General features: G+C 41.3%; 1 protein-coding gene across 1 annotated transcript; it reads left to right on the top strand.

Moving 5' to 3' along the window:
• The first annotated feature begins 14236 nt into the window (after positions 1–14236).
• LOC147435659 (uncharacterized) lies at positions 14237–15386 on the top strand. The gene is made up of 3 exons (XM_086488013.1): positions 14237–14446; positions 14546–14616; positions 15029–15386. The coding sequence occupies exons 1-3, from the start codon at positions 14284–14286 to the stop codon at positions 15170–15172; spliced, it is 378 nt and encodes a 125-aa protein (XP_086344139.1). The 5' UTR covers positions 14237–14283; the 3' UTR covers positions 15173–15386.
• Positions 15387–18999: the final 3613 nt, after the last annotated feature.

Genomic DNA, 18999 nt, shown 5'->3' with positions numbered 1-18999 from the left:
TTGGATTGACCAATGCACTAGCAACATTCCAAAGGCTAATGAGCCATGATTTTAAGGAATATCTACTATTTCCTAGAAGTATACATGGATGATCTTTGTGTGTATTCTACAAAAAGAGAGAGTCATTTCAAACATTTATGGTGTGTCTTTGATAAATGTCATCTATATAGGATTTGTTGAAATCCTTAAAATTGCATATTTGTGGTCAGACATGGAAAAATTCTTGGACATATTGTATCAAAAAATGGTATTTCCACAGATATAGAGAAGGTGGTAGTGACCACTGAAAGTAGCTAAACCAACAAACATCAAGGAAGTTCATGTATTTATGGGACATTGTGGCTATTACCATTGATTCATCTACATGTATGCAGTCATAGATAGCCCCATTTATAGCCTTATCACTCATTTTGAGTGGATAAATGAATACGAGGAATCGGTCCAGAAGCTTAAATAAGTTTGACCACAACACCAATATTGAAAACTCCTAACTGGAACAAAGTTTTCCATGTGCATGTAGATGCTTCAAGTTTTTCTATTGGTTGCATATTAGCTCAGCCATGAGAGGGGACTATTGATTTCCCTATATCATATTCCACAACAGACAGCTAGACATAGCAAAAACCAATTACACAACCAATGAAAGGAAAGGTCTTAGAATGGTGTACACAGTCAAGAAATTCAGACATTACTTGTTAGCTAACAAGTTTTTCTTTTTTGTAGATCATCAAGCCTTACTCTATTTGATGAACAAGCCGTGCAATACAGAAAGAATAGTAAGATGGTTCATCATCCTACTTGAATTTGACTTCAAGGTGGTAGTAAAAAAGGGCACCACGCACCGAAGAGCGGATCATCTATCAAGGATCACCTCATGGGAAGTACCAAAGGGGATAGACGATGATTTAACACATGCTTATCTGTTTGATGCAGAAATGATTCCTAGATGACCGGAAGATCTTGTATCCCTAATGAACATAGCGTAAATAGATTCCCAAATACCACTTCCTATTACACTAGGATTGATAGAGCAATCCACCCTATATCAAAAATTGATGGCTGGAAGATTATATCAAAAGAACAAGGATGGAATTCTGCTTTTATGAATCAACCCAGAGGAACAAGAAACCTACTTGAGTCAAGCTTATACTACGGTGGTGGGACTCCATTTTGCAAAAGACCAAGCCCTATGACGATTGACTTTGCTAGGGGCTTATTGGTTATTACCCACTCTTAAAGTTGCACACAAGTTGGAATGGAAAGGACACGAGTTGTCACAACGAATCGATGAACAAAGATTAGCGGCCATTGCCCATATATATGCTAACAAAAACAAAAACAATTTTTGGACTCTCTCACATTTCTTGACAAAAATTTTCAAACAAGGGGATTTGGTTCTAGTTTACTCGAAACAATATATACCCAAGTTCAAGAAAACGGAACACGGTCCTTTTTTCATTGAGGATGTTTCACCGAGTGGTGCTGTCAAACTAGCTACAATAGATGGAGAAATCATGAAAATTTGGATTATTGGATGTCGACTTCACAAATACCATCTTCCCTTGACTAATGACCTTTTCCAAAGAATGCATGCAATGAAGGAACGAAAGCTTAAATGGAAGCAAGTGATTGAAGATTCCCAAGTGGAAGCGCGCATTAGCATTTTGAAGAGGAAAGTAGCAAGGCAATTGATTCCTAAAGTTCTACCCCTCAATACCCTCTAGATTCAATCCCTAGCAGATGATGAGGTAGAGAGAGATGACAAATGGCACGATGGATTGGACATGCATATAATCGTAACTCTGAAGGATGGGTTTAAATTCAAAACACTAGCTGATATGAGTGCACATCTTAATGCGATCAACTATACAATGTACCAAAAAGAAACAACACAACCGCTGGATAATTGCAGAGCACAAGTAAAAGGCTTCCATACGAGCTAACACCAACATTGGGACTGATCAATCTCAACATATTTGTGCATGGATTTATGTGCCCACACACCTTCATTTGCATTCCAGATGAGCATATGAATGAAGATATGGTGCTAGGAGTTCCATGGATGTGCACTTACAAAGCAGTACAAGGCTGGGATGAGAGAGTTCTTGAATTAGCCCTCAAGGGTGGCAAATTACGAGTGCTTTTTGTTCATAGCCATGAAGAATGGAAAGCTGCCCTCCACACTCCGAAGCTCCCCAACTCAAGTCCTATGTCCGCTCTTTGACACCAAATCCATCCTCATAACACCAGCATGCAAGGAACCAAGACATTTTGGGTACCAAAAACCCAACTCCTACCAATCCTACACAAATTTGGGTGCTTAAAAAGCTGATGCACACTAAGAAGAAGCCTACTATGGCACCATCCTACCCACATCAACAATGGAAACCGCAACTATGATAAAATGGATAAGGAAACCTAAGTAGGAATCTAAAGCTAAGAACGAGCTGCCAACTATCCACAAAAGAAAACTCAAGGCACATCCAAGGGAAGTGATATATTGATGGGTACTCAAGACTCCACCAATACTATCAAAGCCAACCACTCCCATCACAATGGTTGCGGCTAGTACGTATAGCACTATCAAAGAATGAGCTCAAATGCTACAGGATTTACTCTTCAAGAGATTTAAAAAATAGACTAATTTGCCATCGGCAACCCTTGCGTACACTACTCAAGACCCACCTCTTGCAGCGCATGGTGTTTTTACATGTATTGATATCAGTAACATGATAGGACAAATCTCGGCCTTGCATCGATACAATTTTATCACCCATGCACTAGACAACCCGGGCTCTACTCTATCGTCCTAGAGAATGTAGGCAAGGAGAGGGGAGGCATTCTGAATGCGAACCCAAGCGTATGAATCTAATAGAGAAAAGGGTAATGTTTGAAGTAATGGTGTGTTAACGTTTGAAGTTTTCTAGAAATATCAAATAAAAATTCCCTAATAACTAAGAGAATGGGGAGAACGTAATATGATAACCCCTAGGTGTGTGTATATTGTATATACATGTCAGAAAAGCCAAAAATATTACAATTTTTACTCTTTTTGTATGTTTTTGGACCAAAAATATGATCAAAATGGATTAATTCACAAAATTATGGGCAAGTACTAAAATTAGGTGTGTTTTAGTATTTTTGGGTTTGAAATTTTATTTCTAGAGTGCTTTTATTATTTTTTGCTAATTTCTCTAATAAAAAGGTCAAAAATAATAAATAAATGCCAAACAGATTCAGATGGAAGAATGGAAGGAACTATGATGATAAGGAACCAAAGACAAAAAAAACCATGTCAAATCTTGTACGATTATGAGGATGGCAACGGAAAGCCTAAATTAGGTCCACAAGGCTTGATTCTGCAAAACCTTTGGAAATGGGACAATTGGAATCCAAATTAAATTTTTTTTGAAAGGTAAGTATACTTCGCAATCTAGGAGGACTAACTAGAGAGTTTGGGGGGAAATGAATCAGGAAACCTGGGTATGTATAGTCAAGGTAGGCTAAAAGTAGTCTCATTTTCTTGCTGAGTTAGAGAGAGCTCTGGGAGACCTTTTAGCGTGCGCCTTTTGCGACTTCCAGCGACCACCACAATACACCGTTTCACACGAGACATGAGGAGTGAGTTCCTAACCTACTAACAATTAGTTTTGTTTATGTCCTTGAGGTCAATAAAGCCAAAAAAAAACCCTAGGTTAGCATAATCTCCACGAAGAAACCGAGTGCAAAAATGATCATACCGGCCAACTCAATCCACCAAATATGACCAAAATTGATAGAGGCCATAGAAAAGACCTCTAAAAAATTCCCATGTGACCAGTTCACCAGGGTCGGAGGGGTCTGTAGCTATTAATCTCAATTTTGGCTCGGAGTCAAAATTCCATTCTGACTTTACAGATGGCTTCCTCATAGGTATTATAACCAATGTACCTAGATGTAACCAAGAGCAGTTGATGCCCCAGATATGGGAAATTAGCTCGGATGGCCACAAAGTGTCATTTTTGACCTACGGCCACAAATCAGCTCCGAATTGGACGAAACTCGATAGATTAAGTCAGGATGACCTATGGGAGGAGCTCGGGGGGTTCACCTCTTAAACATGTAAGTTACCATGTGAGTTCAAATGAATGGGTTTTTTAATTGCCAAAATTTTCAAATTTTAACAGGATTATATTAACAGAAGGGGTTTTTAAATTAATTTTAGAGAAAAACCGATAAGATTTTGAAGAAAAAGGGGTCATTTAATTACCTTAAGCATGTAAGTACAGGGGTTTTTTTAGTACCTTTTGAGCACACAATATATGAATAGTTTCTTAAAGGTGCACATGAGGGGAGGAGCCCATATGCCTGGAGTACAGAAAATGACTGTCACAAAGTGCAAGGCCCAAAAACCGCCAAAGTCAAAGTATCAAGTGCCAAGAGGTACTAGAAAATCAAAAGAATCCCAAGTAGGAGCCAAGTATTACTTGCTTAGACTATAGGACGACAACTTGTTGATCATCAAAAATTTCACTTGCCAAATTATTCATCATAGGCTATTAATTGTGATTAATAGGTCGTAGGCTAAATTTGACATTTGTTTGCACTTTTCCAATTTAGCACATAGTCAAATCTTAGCCAGAGTTTTGAGAGCATGGCTTTGAGCAGCTTAAGATTTGTCCATATGACCAAATCTTAGGGACATCGGTGAGCCCAAATTGACTCTAAAATCTCAAACTCTCTAATATGGTGTTCATAGTGAATAGGGTGGTTCATTAGGAAGAGAATGGGGTCTAGGAGGGCCTCTTTATTTGGTAGTTTAAGGAAGTCAAACCTTTAGTATTAAGAAATAAATCAAAGGACAACTTTTGAATTCAAATAGGATAAACAACTAGTTTATTTGAATTCAAAGTTTTCCCCCAAAATGGAATTTAAAATCTAGCGGGTAAAAGCATATCATTTAGCATATCTATGGAAAGATCTCAATGCGTAGATTGCAGATCTATGATCTCCGCTCAAATCGGAGATCATATGTAGGAGTTATGGAAGATCAAAAATCATAAATTTGTCAACCTCCTTTTAGGGGGGAGAAGTGCATCCTTTGACCACTCTTACACATCTCTTACACACCCACCATTCTTGCACACGTGGCGTACCTATTCATCAAAATGTTATTTACCTCCATAAGCTCATGGGGCAAATAAAGAGGCCCTCCTACACCCCATCCTCTTCCTAATGTTTCTATAACACTGGTGTATAACAACATGGGAGAAATGTGGAGGCTTGCACTTTAAGCATTACATGATGACATACATTGCCCACCACAATTGCACAAACATGTTTTTCTCTAAAAGAAGAGGCACACCCGTACATCTTGAACCTATGACTTATCTACAATCCATAGCATAGAACGGATTCAACTGAGCTCCAACTCCCTTTGATGTGAGACAAGGCATTGACAACACTTGAGAAGAGTCCCTTCATGTATGTACATTATGTCCCTTGGATGTTGAGCATCATACTTACTTGAGTGCATAGCTTTTGATCATATTTGAGCTAGCTTCCTTCACATTCTTAGCCCAAACCACTCCCTGCATATATTTCTTTCCCAACCTCTCCATTGGACTCTTGGGTGCCACCCTTCTATCCCACTATTAAAGCATCAAAAGTTGTTGTTCTCTCCCAGCCTCTCCATTGGACTCTTGGGTGCCACACTAATATCCACACTTTTAAAGCATCAAGAGTCGTTGTTCTCTCCCAACCTCTCCAATGGATTCTTGGGTGCCACCCTCATATCCACACTATTAAATCATCGAGTCATTGTTTTTCTCAACTTAGAGCATGATACCTCTCATTTGGTGATCCCATAGAACATATTTGACCTTCCAAGACAATAACCTCTCTCTCTCTCTCTCTCTCTCTCTCTCTCTCTCTCTCTCTCTCTCTCTCTCTCTCTCTCTCACACACACACACACACACACACACACACACACACACACACACACAACTTGCAAGCCTCTTTTCACTAGAAAAAAAGTCTAATAAATTTTGGGGGACTTCATGAATCTAGCAAACGAAAGGGAAAAGTGTGAGCAATTGAGGAGTCACTCTCAAATCACATGCACCTTGAAGCAATGAAAGAGCTTGGACCATCCCCCTCTTCTCCTTCTCGCTCCTTGCATCAATCAATGCCCCCATATCCACCGAGTGCAAGCCTAAATAATATGAGCAACAACACACTTCTGCGTATGCCGATCTTGGGGGGGGGGGGGGGGGGGGGAGAGAGAGAGAGAGAGAGAGAGAGAGAGAGAGAGAGAGAGAGAGAGAGAGAGAGAGAGAGAGAGACGGGGGGGTTAAGGAATGAGGAGTGTAATATTGACGCATCTAGCGCTGGTAGGCTAACGAATCTAGCACAAGAAGTAGTAGAAGTATAGATTACCAAGAAGATTATTGTAGAAGCCCTAAAGCTACCCGCATCAAGCAAACATTTGAGGTCAAGGGAAAAGAAAAGAATTGGTGTCTTCTCCAAAAATACACCAGCAACAACATTTGTAGATATGGTCCATAAACCAGCTAAAAACCCAGCTTGTCATTTCACTCAACATTTCCATTTCATAGAAAAGAAGCCAAGCAAGTACACAATTCCAAACCATGCAGTGGCCTCAACTTTTACAACAGTTTTGAAGACCACGTTACCGACACCGCTCGACCATGCCCAATATGTCCTCAATGCACTCAAAAGGACAAAAAGAGCACATGCATTGAGTACTTGGCAGTTGACAACTACAGGAGAAGGGTAATAAAGTGGATCAAAGAATTAGATTCAACCATCCTTAATACCAATGCACATGCACAATGGTTTCAAATGCAATTGGACATCAAAAACATGCAAGTGGCACATGCAGAGAGGCTAGAGTAAAAGATCAAAGTTAGCTACTAGACAAGCTAAAAGAAAATCCCGCAGTGATTACCCTTCAAGGATCTGATCCCGCCTACCTGGCAATGGAAAATCAATGTAAAGACCTAGTGACAGAACTGAAGTAGAGGAGGGAACCTTCCCTCGGTTTTATGAACAAAGAAGAAGAGTATCAAAGGCAAATAACAAAGCTCCAAGGTGAGTTGGATGCAACAAAACTACAATCCAAACAAAAAGCACCTACTTCTGAAGAAGGTATGATAGAATTAGCAGGGCTAGAGATGGAAGATCTCCAATTCTCACAGAGCATATACCCAAAGAAAACATATGGCTATGTTTAAGAAGAAAAAATGATAGATCCAATTCCTAAAGGGCCCTAGACAATTTCATTGCAGAAGCTAAAAGGAAGCTCAAGGTTTAGATAGTCCAAGAGACTCAGATGTTTGGAAGGAGGCAAAGGAGTGGTAAGGCTGGATATTGCATTTTGCTAATGTAGCCCAACTCACTTCACAACAAATAACTACTACCTAGCATTAACAATCCCTGCCCTATCCATTGATCAAGTAAAGTGTGCAAGTTGAAGGAAAGACTAACCAAGGATCAAAATACCGCTGCATCAGACCCACATTTGTTGTGGAGAAAGACATGGTTAAAGAGGCATCCAAGATACCCAATTTTGTACACTGAAGCGGAGATTTGCAAGGATCTTATTTTTTTATTGATGCCTAGAGTCAGGAGTTGGGAAAGCCCTCAACAACTATTGAAGAACCATCCTACCTGGCTAAATTACCCAAGGCTCATCCCACCCAAAGGACAAGCAAACGAGGATTACATGATAAAGACGCTCATAGAAGTCATGAAGATCTTCAAGCGTATCCTTGATCTTTATTATGATGATCAAGATAGTCAAAATGATCCTTACATCCCTACAGACCTTCCACACCGTGCATAACAAAGGGATGCACCTTGGATGGTCTTTTTGGAAGGGAAGCAAGGGTTATTCTACGATCTCTCTGATCAACCAAGTGACAAAGTACTCTATGGATTTTTTTCCAGAGTCATGATTTTGCTCTCATACTATATGAAGACCTTTGAAGAGGCCTTCTACACCGGCTTCTTCATCTTCCAATCTAATAATTGTGGTCCCATGGTAGAGAACCTACAAGCGCGCTTCGTCCCATACACGGCTATGGAGCTCAGCCATCCAATTGATCTACAATTTTTGAAAGAAGTCAACAAAAAGATGCAGATCAAGTACTAAGATGCCCTTGAGGCTCTAAATAAGTGACAAAAAGCTAGGAAGCCCGACCACTATCCCATTCTTTAAAGTTGTGTAGTGGACGACAGAGGAGGGTAATGTTAGCAGCTTAACTAACATAGGATGATCTGGCGACACAATGAGGATGTATTATTTTATTTTTTCATACACTCTGGACAATTAAAGCCATGAGCCGTTGTAATTTATTGATTCTACAAGAAAGTACTTTACTGAAAATGTAATTATGAGTCTATTCTGGTGGGGCTATAAGCTTCCGTATTGTAACTCTAATTCTCAATTCCTTATTTTTGACCTAAACCTTATGGCAAGGTATGAAAGCCAACTTTTGTAAGGGTTTTTTGAGTTTTACTTTGGATAATGAAGTGGCATGCTTTTACATAGAACATTTTATTCTCCCTCTTCCTTCTGAAGCTTATATCTCCCTCTTCGATGGTCTGTTTGAAGTGTTGATTCTTGCATTGCATTCACAAGGTGAAAGCTCTACGTGGAATTGTAAGTTTCTCATGATGAATCTTTGATTTTTTTGTCACTAACCTCTTCTTAAATCTAATCATAACTCACATTTTACATATCAAAACTATATTTTATGCAGAGGAGGGGTAATAGGGCATCATTGCTAATAGGTGCATTCTGGATTAAAAACGGTTAGGTCAAATCTTCCCTGCAACTATTAATTGTGACTTTGGCAAGTGGCCACAAGGGGAATTTGGTCATATGGGTATGTGATCTTAGGTTTTGTATACCCGTCCTATAAGTTTCGTCTCGTTTGGACTTTGTTTGCTTGGTGAAATGATGAGATTTCCTTGCGGTGTCGTAACTGGTTTTTGCTGCCTGACATGCGGTTGAGTGTTGTTTTGGATAAGTAGGGATTGAATTTTTTTTTCGAGAGTCTGACAACCTCTCATAGCCTCCATGCACTAGCCGGATCGACTCCGTCCCACGCTAGGACATTTACGCCCGTGGTTCTCACTATCATTACAATAAGATTGTAGGCTTGGTAAACAGAGGGCCCAACAAGGGCATAAGAATGAAAGAGAAGCGAGAAAATATTTGGTAGCGCATGAAGAGGAGAAAAGATGTTAAATGTTGGTATCTGCAAGAACAAGACCTTGATGCATTAGATCCAAGAAAACAAACGCTTGGAGAACTACTTCTTTTTACGGCACCACTCCTGATGGATTTAGTGGAGTGATGACAAGATTCCATGGGTATTTGGAGCCTAAGGTTGTTTTTCAACACCCGTATGGAAGGGCTCTTGTGGTGTCTATTAAGGTACATAATAGCTTGCTCACTATTGTCAACATTTACACTCCTAATGACTTCAAACTCAGGATGATGCTATGGAATGACCTCCCTCTATTACAAATAGAGGGGAATTTTGACTTTAATATGGTTTGTTCAAGACAAGATAGGCAAGGCCCTTCAAGCATTCTGGCTTGAAGGGGGGGGGGGGGGGGGGGGGGGGGGGGGGGGGGGGGGGTAAGAAATAGGTTTTCCTAGAGGATAAATGGGCTCTGATTGATGCCTGGAAGAGTGGCCCTTGGAAGGATGATGCGGAGTTCACTTAACAAAGTCTCCAATCCTCCCAGTCTGCCTCCATGCTTGACAGACTATTTCTCTCATAGTGATGATTGGGTGCCTTCTTCATTGCATATACAAGTCCTTGTGAATGAAAAGATCTCATATCATTTTCCTCTTCTTGGAACCTTGGCATTTTCTTTAGAGGATATACATCAACTACAAGGTGCCAAGAAATTACTTATCACCTACCCAAATATGTTCAAAGATGCTCACTTCAAGGCTTTGGTGTATAGGGCTATGGAAGAACTGAGCCAGGACATCACCCTGGAAAGGAGTGATGCATGGAAAATATATAGTAAAAAAATCCAAAGTGCAATCAAGAGAGTAGTTCATACGCTCAAAAAGGCTATTAATCATGCAATATTAGTTTGCAAATCTAGATTTGAGGAGCTGGGCCATAAGAAAATGCAAGGTAAGGCCTCAAACCAAGATCACACTGAATGACTAAAGATCAAGTAGACATTGCATCAAAGGTAAATGGAGGAGACTAATCTCCTAAGGCTTCAAGCCAAGGAGAGGTGCATTAACATTGAGGAATCTAACAAAAAAAAAACTCAGAATGATCAAGTTAAGAAAACGTCAAGCTGCCATCTCTTTCTTGATCGACAACCAAGGAGTCTAGATCAACAACACTGATCAGATGGGAAAAGTGATGCTTGATCACCTCATCCAAATCATTGGAAAGGAGATTTTTTTTGCCATCCCAACATTAGTGGACTCTGATCAAGCGAGCTACTTGGAGAGACCCTTTACCGTGGATGAATGCCAGAGGACACTCAAAAATATGGGCACAAAATAGTCACCAAGATGGGATGGCATCATGGCCGCGAGTTTTGTCAAGAGTTTTGGGAGATCTTGGGTCCGTCTTTCTTGCATATGGTTAACAGAGCCTCTACTAAAGGTATACTTGAATCAAGGGTGAAGAAAGGAATAATTAAACTCATCCCCAAGAAACTAGCATTCTCTCAATCCAAACACTAGAGACCAATTAGAATGATGACAGTGGTATACAAGGTGTTGGCTAAACTCATTGCTGAAAGGATGACCCTTGTGTTAGTTGATGTCATCTCTCTCCACCAACATGGTTTTATTAAAGGAAGATCAACTTATGACAATATCCTGGCATCCATGATAGGTATGGAATATGCCACGTTCAAGAAACAAGAATGTATCCTTCTGCAACTAAACCTAGATAAGGTGTATGATAGGATAACTTGGTCATTTTTACAAGAAACATTACAGACTTTGGGGTTCACCCCACGAATCTGTCAAGTTGTAATTACTCTTGGGGAAGGGAGATCCTAAGTACTACTTTTCAATTCAAGAATAGTTGGCTGCCTTGATGGCAAGAGATCCATTCTTCAAGGGTTCCCCTTGGCCCCACTTTGGTTTGTAGCCTTCACCCCACCGTCTTATTTCTATGTTGGAGCAAGAGGATACAAAGGGATTCAAATCCAGAATGACAAACAATTTCTTATCAAGATGTTTGTTGATCACTCATTGCTCCTCCTCCAAGAAGATGAGAATAATATTAGACAAACCTTGTAGATTGTCTAGATGTTTTCCAAGCGTCAGGATCTCAGTGCAAAATAGAAAAATTAAGGCTTATCTCTTTGACAGAAGAAGACAATTTTGATTCTTCGGGTGGAGTGAAGAGATTGTGAAGAGAGGTAACATCTTTTGTCACTTAGGGGTGCCCGTTGGGGAAGTAATTACCCACAAGACTGCTTTTGGTTGGGTTTAAGAAAAAATTAAAAAGAAAGATGAAGCATTGGCAATTCATCGTGACTCCCTTCTACAGTAGAGCTGTGATAATTAGCACCTTCTTTATCCCGTATATAACCTTCATATCACCATTCCTACAATTATCCTGAAAAAATTGGAACTCCTTGATACCAATCAAGGAGTTCTTTTTGGAGAAATAAACTTTTCACTAGCAAACCGTGGCAATGGGGTAAATGGGTGGCTATTGCTAAACCAAAAACTTAGGGTGGACTTGGTATCCTTGACTCTGTCACTCATGATCTAGCTTTATGTGCCAAGCTTTTTTACACCCTTGCTACTTTAGAAGAGAGCTGGGCCGTGATGCTAGCAAGGGAAATGGTAATGGTAGCTCGCATGAGATGACAGCTTTAAAGGAGCTTCATGGTCCAGACTCAATATACAAAATAGACTTCTCCCCCCCTTCAGAGTAAGGGCTCAAGTAGGTGGTTTTACTATGAAGTTTATTGAGAAATGTTGTAAAGCTACCGATGCCCTCAAGTGGAAGGAAGAGATAAGGTACTAGAAAGGTACGACTAGACACTGGTCTCCATGGGGTCCCATTATGGAAGGCTTGGGCCTTATTAACCATTGGATTGAAATAGCCAAGAATCTTAACAAAAAGGGCTATGTCACCTTGGATTCTCTTTGGGCTTATCAAAAAAGAGATTGTCATTCCTTTGAACATGTGAAGCTCTGCACCAATCTCTCGCTGCAAGAGGAAATCCTCATTGGAAGACTACTTGAAAAAATCTTAAACCTTACCCTTCCTCCCTTCTCCACACCACTTGATTGGAAAGCTTGGAAATGGCCTGGATAAAGACTATTTTTCTTGCTCAAGACTAGTTCTCACTTTATGAAAAACTCTACTCTACAACAATATGGATAGATCACCTCAACAAGATCTAGTCCAAGAAGTGGGCTGCAAGCAAATGGAGCCAAGTAGTTGGAAACATCTCGAAGGCCAAATGTGAAGAGATAGATAAAGCTTTCCTTTGGAGATTACTCTTTGGTTTCATCCATGCCGAGGACAAAGGCAAAGGAAGAGGTATGGGCAAAGGTACGTGTATCAAATGAAAACACCTGAATGATGCCTCACTCACTTGTTTTGGGGTTTTTCAAAAATCATAGTTTTCACGGGCACTGGGTGGGTGTACACACATTTGGGAACTCCCTTCTTTAGAGAGGACCTAGCTATGGGATCTAGACACATTGACAATATGGATCTTGTGCCGGATATTTGCATAGTAAGAGCTAATGTGTTGAGTGCATTCCCGAAATGAGCTACCTTTTCAAAAGAGGTGAGATCCTCTGAGGACAAATGTTGTTCTGGAAATGTGTCAGTGGAAACTCTTGTGTAAAAGAAACTAAAATTGCAAGCTTCACATGTAAGTGTAGTCGAAGAGTTGCATCCCTCTTTCATGTATTATTTTCTGGAGAACCATGTGCAAAGGATATGACAGGGCAGTTTGTAACCTTATGTGTTTACTACAGTTCAATCTCAATTGAGCACTTAAAAAAAAAATGATGGATGCAAGTCATCAAGCCGTGGTTTAGAAGATGGAATACAACTCGCTTACTTCATGATGCATTACTAGAGCCCATAGTGAATGAGGGGGTGGTTTTCTTTAACATCGGTGTATCCCGGCATGGGAAAAATGTGGAGGCTCGCACTTTAGGCATTTCATGATGACATACATTGCTCATATTTCACAAACATGTTTTTCTCTGAAAGAAGAGGCACACCCATACATCTTGAACCTATGCCTTACCTACAATCCATAGCATAGCAACGATCAAGCTGAGCTCCCACTCCCTTTGATGAGAGACAAGGCATTTCCAGCACTAGAGAAGAGTTCCTTCATGTATGCACACTGTGCCCCTTGGAGGCTGAGCATCATACCTACTTGAGTGCATAGCTTTTGATCATATTTGAGCTAGCTTTCTTCACATTCTTAGCCCAGACCACTCCCTGCATACATTTCTTTCCCAACCTCTTCGTTGGACTCTTGGGTGCCACCTCGTATCCACACTATTAAAGCATCAAGAGTCATTGTTCTCTCCCAACCTCTCCATTGGACTCTTGGGTGCCACCCTCTTATCCACACTATTAAAGCATCAAAAGTCGTTCTCTCCCAACCTCTCCATTGGACTCTGGGTAAAGAATATGTGATCCCATAGAACATATTTGACCTTCCAAGACAATAATGATTTCTCTCTCTCTCTCTCTCTCTCTCTCTCTCTCTCTCTCTCTCACACACACACACACACACACACACACACACACAATATGTCCTAAGCTTAACCGCACAAGCTTGCCCATAGTGAAAAAAACATTGTGAAGGTGAGCATTCTCACTAGTAAAGTCCTTTGAGATGATCTTAATTCAGAAAGCAAGCAATATCATTCCTCTTTGGCCTTCCATGTGCCTATGCTGTGTGCTCTAAGAAGGATTGCCTCTTCCTTGTGTGAGCTCTCTCTCTCTCTCTCTCTCTCTCTCTCTCTCTCTCTCTCTCTCTCTCACACACACACACACACACACAACTTGCAAGCCTCTTTCACTAGAAACAAAGTCTAATAAATTTTGGGGGGCCTTGTGAATCTAGCCAACGAAAGGGAAAGGGTGTACAATTGAGGAGTCACTCTCAAATCACACCCACCTTGACGCGATGGAAGAGCCTGAGCCTGGACCATCCCCCTCTTCTCCTTCTCGCTCATTTCAGCATTTAGTGCCTCCATATCCACCGAGTACGAGCCTACATCATATATGAGCAGCAACGCACTTCTGCGTATGCGGACCTTGGGGAGAGAGAGAGAGAGAGAGGAAGGCATGAGGAGTATAATATTGAAGCCCGATATATTGCTGATTTTGCTGCTCGCTGCATGGCTTGTGGTGTCTACGGCTGCTCGTAAAGAGCTACCTGCCGCAGGTTCTCTCTCTCTCTCTCTCTCTCTCTCTCTCTCTCTCTCTCTCTCTCTCTGTGTGTGTGTGTGTTATAATTACATCCTTCTCTTTGTTAATGATGCAGGAATTAAATCTGAGGGTATTCACAGACTAAATAAAATGGAGGGTCCTTCTATCAAGCAGCTGCCTAAGCAGGTAATTTAGTTGGGAATGATATTGTTAAGCATTGCTGCATGTAATCACAAGAAGTTTTGGACAAATTCTCACAATATTTCCCACATTGTGACTTACCTCAACATCATGAGCTTCTGTGAGGGAGGCACCGCATACCTAGCTAGGTACGATGTGGGGTAGGGGACCACCGGCCGGTGGGGGGTGTGGGGGGGGGGGGGGGGGGGGGGGCGACTATCCCCTGCCCCCAATCGTACCTAGCTAGCTAGGTATGCAGTGCCTCTCGAGCATATCATATTTTTGGTGACTCCTTTTACTACATGAGAAAATTTCTAAATCTTTTTTTGAATATAAACATTAATTTGGGCAGCTCTATATTGATATTTGGAATGGGTTACTAGATCTCCAATTAATATATAATTTGTGCATTCTGCAGAAGCAATTAACTCACATGAAGAAGAGGGGAGCACATCCGATCATATTGATACGGCGGCAGCAGGCCCTCAGATGGCTAATGGTGGACCACGTAGATTACGCCTCCGCGACCACCCACCCTCCCACTAAGCCGCCTCGCAACTAGCGCATGTCCTCCTTCATCGCCCCAATAATCCCATACGCTCTTTAGCTTCATCACCCAACAACGGACATCAATTATGTTCATCATTTGCACCCAAATTGCCCATTTCTTATGAATTGCTTGGAAGCCATTATTATGGTCTTGCAGCCTTTAGATCACTGCCACTTGTAACGTAGTGTAATGTTATGCAAGGTTTTAAGCATTGAAGTTTTCTTAATGGGAGTTTTTGGGTACGAGTCTCTCCTCATGTGGTGAGGGGATTGAACGTTCGAAGCACGAGGGCTGTCCGATGCAAATGTGTCAATCGGGAACACATCCTTCAATTCGGGCAAAAAAAGTAAATTCCAGCGGCACCTACCCTCAACCTCCCACAACTTGAACTAGAGACATTCCCTTGGGAACTCAATCCCCTAGCCACTTCACCTTTGAAATATATGGGAATCAGCTTGATGTCGTAAATGTGGACCCATTTAGAAAACTCGAGTAGTCGAGGTGGTGTGGTAAATTTGGGTTGCCAAATCTACGGCTCCGATTCTTCCCATGGTGCCCAAAATGATGATGGCCCTTGAAACCCTCTCACCATGCTTGTGTCACTTTAGAGAGCAGGAGAGTCTCTTAGGGGCCTTTTGGTCAAATCTTGAATGTTTTATTGCTATATGGGATTTGGGTGGATCGAGTTGTTCATCTGGAATATGCATAGATGGGGAAAGGCGCTTTTTCTTCTTTCAGGTGTCTATCAGAAAATTGCAAGTTTTAACATGCTACAAAGTTTGGATAAAGAGGCTTTGTTCCTCTACTTACTTATAGGGGCAAGATAAGATATTATTTTCCCTCTCTCTCTCTCTCTCTCTCTCTCTCTCTCTCTCTCTCTCTCTCTCTCTCTCTCTCTCTCTCTCTCTGTGTGTGTGTGTGTGTGTGTGCGCGCGCGCGCGCGTGCGCATGCGTTTGGTCACTACTTGTGCAAAGTGCCAAAAGCACACCCCCCCCCCCCCCCCCCCCCCCCCCCCCGCGGGTCTTTCTCTCTCTCCCAACCTTCTTAAAATTCTAGTTTTATGAGATTGTGCCCATATACTCACACCCACATGTTGCAAGTGTTGAACCATAGAGGGTGCACTTAAAGCCCCTCGCCTTTACCGCTAGGCCAATTGTCCTTTGTCCATCTTAAGCATCAGTATGCATATACCTATTGCATTTCAACATAGCAGAGAGAGGACTATCATGCCATTATGTGCATACATTTTGACTACTATAAGCACAACTGCATGACCTCTCATTGTAATTGGAATAAAAGTGATCCAAATTCAAAAGTCATTTTTATTAGCAATGGCTTTTGCGCACCCATAATCAACTTCTTGCATAATGTAACGTGCCTTCAAGAGGCAAGCATACCCTCAAGACTAAATAACACAACACATTTAATGAGGGGTGGTGATGGGATCCACTACTTACAAGTCCCAGCATGAAAGCCAGGGCATTTGCAGTCGCAAACGTCACATTAAAACTAAACCTGGGACAAATTAAACCTCCTAAACCCGAACAGAGCATGTTGGGTCACAATAAGAGATCATGCAAATGGAGAGGGATACATCATGTGGGTGCGGGTGAGGTGGTTAGTCCATGTGTCGTAAAGCATGGGGTGCAAGATTGTGGGTTCAAAATCGACTGGCCGAGCCCTTATGTAACCTTGATTTTTGTGTTTCCCAAGTTTCGTATGCCTCCATTTCGCGTTGGCGAGTCCTGGCTCAAGATGGATTTATTCCGACTCAAGATTACGCCGTACACTTTTGAGCCATCGATCCTCTCACCCCCTTCATTAAATGTTGTGTTACTTAGTCTCCAGGCAAGCATACGCCATTGCACTTAGAGAGAACTAAAAACCATCACTTCACATTCATTAAATAACAGTGAGAGCGCTTGCTCTCGCTTCCTTGTTGGGCATATATTATAATCAATGCACTTTATGGAATGACACAAAGACATGAAGCTTGTCAAGCACTTTTGGTACTTTCATCGATAGAGCTCACTTGGCATGCACGTCTCAACCAAAGAAACATTAAACAAGGCTCTTTTTTTAGCGACCCATGGATACTATCCATCTATATACTATATAAAAAAGGCATACTTTGCATCGCAACCACAATGGATGCAAGCAACTAGCCCGAGTCCCTTCCCCATTGCCAGCTTGGCACTGAAACGGATCCTTTCCCCCTTGCCAGCTCGTCTTTGAAACGACTCTCTCTCTCTCTCTCTCTCTCTCTCTCTCTCTCTCTCTCTCTCTCTCTCTCTCTCTCTCTCTCTCTCTCTCGGCTTCCGAGTGCAACGCCCTCGAGCTGTGGGCTATATTCATGTGGTTGATGTCCTTTTGAAGGGCTAAGCCTTCTATCATCTATATTCGCCATCGACGTCTCTGTGAATGACCAGCCCATCCCTGTTGCTACGATCCTTCCTATATTCATCCCCTTTGTCATGCTTTCTGTGAACGGGCCTGCATCCCCTTTGTCATGTTGTCTATGAAGAGACCTGCAAAACCAACAAGGCTCTTTGTGAATGGACATCATTTTGGCAGGTGCCTCGAAGTAGATGGAATCGCTATTGAACTGGATATTGTAATGCTTACTCAAATTATGCTAAGTCGGATTTTGCTTAGTTTGATGTAGCTCAGTCAGATGGTTATGCCAAGAACATTATTTTGGGCAGTTGCAATGACTTTGTCTTATGAATTTAGGAGTAGAGGTGTGCATGGTGAGAGAGTTGGGGGGTAGAGTGTGTGATGTAGTCGCGTTTTGGTGCTGATGTATCCTTAATGAAGCAAGTTCAATTATGTTTTTTGCTCTATCAGATTTGTCTTTGTGTATTATTTTGCTCAATCTGAAGGTGTCTTTGTGCAAGCGTTGTTGTGTCTAATATGATGACTGTGTTGATTCCTCGAGGGGTTCACCTCTTAGACATGTAAGTTACCACGTGAGTTCAAATGAATGGGGTTTTTAATTGCCAAAATTTTAAAATTTTAACAAGAATATATTAACAAAGGGGGGTTTTAGTTGATATTAAAGAAAAACCCATAAGTTTTTGAAGAAAAAGAGATCATTTTATTACCTTAAACATGTAAATAAAGGGTTTCCTTTAATATCCTTTGAACTCATGTTATATGAATATCTCCTTAAAGGTGCACCCCTAAGGTTGATTCATTGTGAGTAACGGTGTTTGGTGTGAGCCTCTTATGTGTTGATAAATCCCAACACATTTGGCAATCATGTTGTGCATGTTTTGTTTGTTGTGCCTATTGTTCTTGATGTGCCTAATTAGTTTTCTATGTCAACAGTGTTGGATATGTTGGTTGTGTTTGTTGAGAGATGATGCATGGCAGAGCATCCATGAAGAGTGTTCAAAGTTTATTACACTAGGGCTCAAGCCCAGGCAGGCAATATTGATCCTTTCAATTATAAACAAGCCATAGATAAGGCTACGGAAGAAGATGTCCCTCGAGTGCAATCGATGAACCAGGGAGGGGAGAGTTTAGGAGCAGCAAAGAGAGGCCATCTAAGGCAATCTATGGGAGCTTTCCTCTTGACAACAAGAAATGCAAGAAGAAGACTCCTCTTTGACCCACTACATGTATCTACCATGCAAAGACCTAGGAGAGTACCTTAGCCTATCCCAATGGCTCAACAACCTCCCAACCCTAAGGTTAAGGTAGTAAAGGAAGGTCTTAAGAAGATGTTGGTTTTCATGTGGCTCAATTTGAGACCACGTGGGAAGCAAGTGGATATCAGGTTCTGTATCTTGATGATATTATGAAGCAACAATTTGCAGCAACATTGAAATGAAAA

Source organism: Adiantum capillus-veneris, chromosome 18, assembly GCF_014529385.1.
Source record: "Adiantum capillus-veneris isolate H3 chromosome 18, ASM1452938v2, whole genome shotgun sequence".
In the NCBI taxonomy this organism is placed as follows: domain Eukaryota; kingdom Viridiplantae; phylum Streptophyta; class Polypodiopsida; order Polypodiales; family Pteridaceae; genus Adiantum; species Adiantum capillus-veneris.
The sequence above is the reverse complement of the archived record's forward strand: the minus strand, read 5'-3'. Positions and strand labels throughout refer to the sequence as shown.